We start from the raw sequence: 2,500 nt of genomic DNA on the forward strand, positions 1-2,500 counted from the left end.
CAGTTATCCTTTGATTTTTCCCGCTAGAATATCTTTTTGGGCTTCCGTTTCTGTTTTGCCGTTTGTTGATCACCATCTTGGATAATGAATCAGTCGTGCTTTAATGAGTTCGAACAAAAGCAGCGCGTGAAGCGCACCCTTTTATAGTGCGTCTTCCGTGTTTAAAGGTCTGAAAGCCCAAAACTCCCGTGCTGCATAAACACCCATGGCATACTTAAACTACTGAGCCTTTGACGTCATTTATCGTCGATCCAGCTCTCTCAATATCTCAGAGTTAGTAACGGCGGACCATAAAATAGGAAACTTCCAGTTAAAATAAAATAAACAGGTGTCTTCTTAAATCAAGGCTTAAAACTTTGGTCGCTTAGTGTTAAGTTAACATAGTTTTGAAATCCAAAGAAAAATATGCATTGATTTTTTGGTCAAAGTGGCACTTTAAGGAAAGTAAAGGCACTAAGTTTACCATTCCGAAGCGTCTGGCGTTTGTTCGTTGGAGCTTTGGACTATCGTTGGCGATGAGGTCATCTTCACTTGACTCTGAAAATACTCCTTCATCATCTTCATGTCGTTTTTCAACACCTTCTATAAAACAAATGAAAAAATGGTGAAGTATTGACTCTAAAGAAGACTCTGAAAGCGAATCTCCTATATTTTGGCCCATTCCGATGAAAATTATTTAAAATCTATCAAAGTCGACACCTCATTGGTCAGATGATGTGAAATGGCCCGCGAGGTCATGGGAACAAGAGATGAAATAACCCTTGCAGCATGGACACGATCTAAAATTAGATATGGGGCAAAAAGCAAATTTCAGCCTTAGGCTTGATACTACATTTCTCTATCCTTCCAAACCATTTTCAACAATTAACATCCCTGGCCAATAATACTATGAGGAAGCCCAAATTGCGGAATACCCACAAAACCCAGTTAAGTGGTCTGACCAAAAGAGTCAACCTCTTACGGTTCCCAATGACCCTTTCTTGATTAAGTCCAGAGGCATGTAACCTCTTTAAGAGTCTAGAAACAAGCGACGTTTTTCATTTAACAGGATCTTCACATTAAAATAAATTTTCTACATACCTCTCTCGGGCGTGGTTATTCCATCCTGCAAGTCCACGACAACAAACCCCATATCTTCCTTTTCAGTTTTTTTCTTTCCCTTTTTGCCTTTCCGGAAATGAAACTTGGTTTTTCCAGTCGCTTTTTGTTTGGCCAAGGCGATCTTCGTTGTTTCCTTTGTCGAGTGGTATGGTTCCTCCGCAGGAACTCTGGGTAATGAACGACGCTGGGCACCGGGACTACCCGCGGGCGCAGGTTTTTCCTCGATTTTGAGTTTCTCGATTTCCGGTTCCACCTTTTCAACAGGTGAAGGAGGCTTTTTCCATTCTTCCCTTTCAGTCCACTTATCTTTGACCGTTGGAGGACGGAAGTCGTTAGCGATCAAATTTGTTAATCTCGCCGCTCGAGAGGCGACAAGAGCACCAGCAGGCTTCTTGGGCTTGTAATTTGGAGGTGATGTCTGCGGAGATTTGGGAGGAGATTTCGGTTCATTAGCGGTTGGGATAGAAACTGCCCTGGATCCAGGCTTCACCTGTTCAGCGGATTTCTCGTCAGAAGCAAGAGAAGGAGTTACATCATCAATTGCAATGTCAACAACTTTAACGTGCATGTTTTCCTTTCCGTTTGCAATTTGACTTATTTCTTCAAGCGCTTTCTGAGTTTGTTTATCATCTGGATTGAAAAACGTCGATAATGGTGGATACATAGCACGCCGCTGCTTTACTTTCCGTCTTTCCACCGTTCCAAGCTTTTGAACCATTCCTTCCTGTGCGTCCTGTTTTCTTAGCCACGATTTCCCAGCCGCCGCACTCTTGACGGCATCAATGACATTGTGCCTTTCATCTCTGTCTTTCTTTTTTCTCTCCTCTGGAGATGAGTCATCCAAATTGATATCCACAAAGACTTCCCTGGGGACCCCTCCATCAACACCTGGTGTTAACGGACGCTCGTAATCCTCCGTCTTTCGTGCTTCACCTCGCAATGCCACCTTAAGCTGTGGTGGTTTGTGCTTACTGGAGTCTTCTTCACCTAGTTCGTCATTAAACGTGTATCCCTTTCCCTTTTCTCGGACTGTTTTGTCTGACCTCCGCACAGACGCAATGCTTGATCTCCTCAGAGGACGAGCCTCCAGCTTCTTGAATTTCCCAACGGAATTGGACCGTTCATGTCTAACGCTGGGACGATCTTCTCCCTTGTCGATGATTTCCTTGTCTTCGTGGTAACCATTCATTTTGGGAGGGCCGCTGTCCTGTTTATCCTTAAAAGCGACGGTTTCTTTCGAATCGGGGTCGATGGTAAACTCGACGTTCTTGAACAAGCTACTGGGTACGGCTGATTTAGACTTCATTAGTTTCGGTTTGCTTCTGTTCTTCACATCCAATTCGTCTACGGAAACAAGAAACAGAACCCGTCTTCCGGTGAACATTTAACGCAAACAACA

General features: G+C 43.7%; 1 protein-coding gene across 2 annotated transcripts in view; it reads right to left on the reverse strand.

The window, feature by feature from the left end:
- LOC138042352 (F-actin-monooxygenase mical1-like) overlaps positions 1-2,500 on the reverse strand; it is a 35,688-nt gene that overhangs the window by 13,428 nt on the left and 19,760 nt on the right. For both annotated transcript variants that reach the window (XM_068888209.1, XM_068888208.1), the window contains exons 13-14: positions 1,081-2,445; positions 464-582 (exon numbers count right to left, since the gene is read on the reverse strand). In XM_068888209.1, coding sequence (XP_068744310.1) covers positions 464-582; positions 1,081-2,445 — 1,484 coding nt within the window. The remainder of the gene's footprint in view (positions 1-463; positions 583-1,080; positions 2,446-2,500) is intronic.

Source organism: Montipora capricornis, chromosome 3 (assembly GCF_036669925.1).
Source record: "Montipora capricornis isolate CH-2021 chromosome 3, ASM3666992v2, whole genome shotgun sequence".
Lineage (NCBI taxonomy): Eukaryota > Metazoa > Cnidaria > Anthozoa > Scleractinia > Acroporidae > Montipora > Montipora capricornis.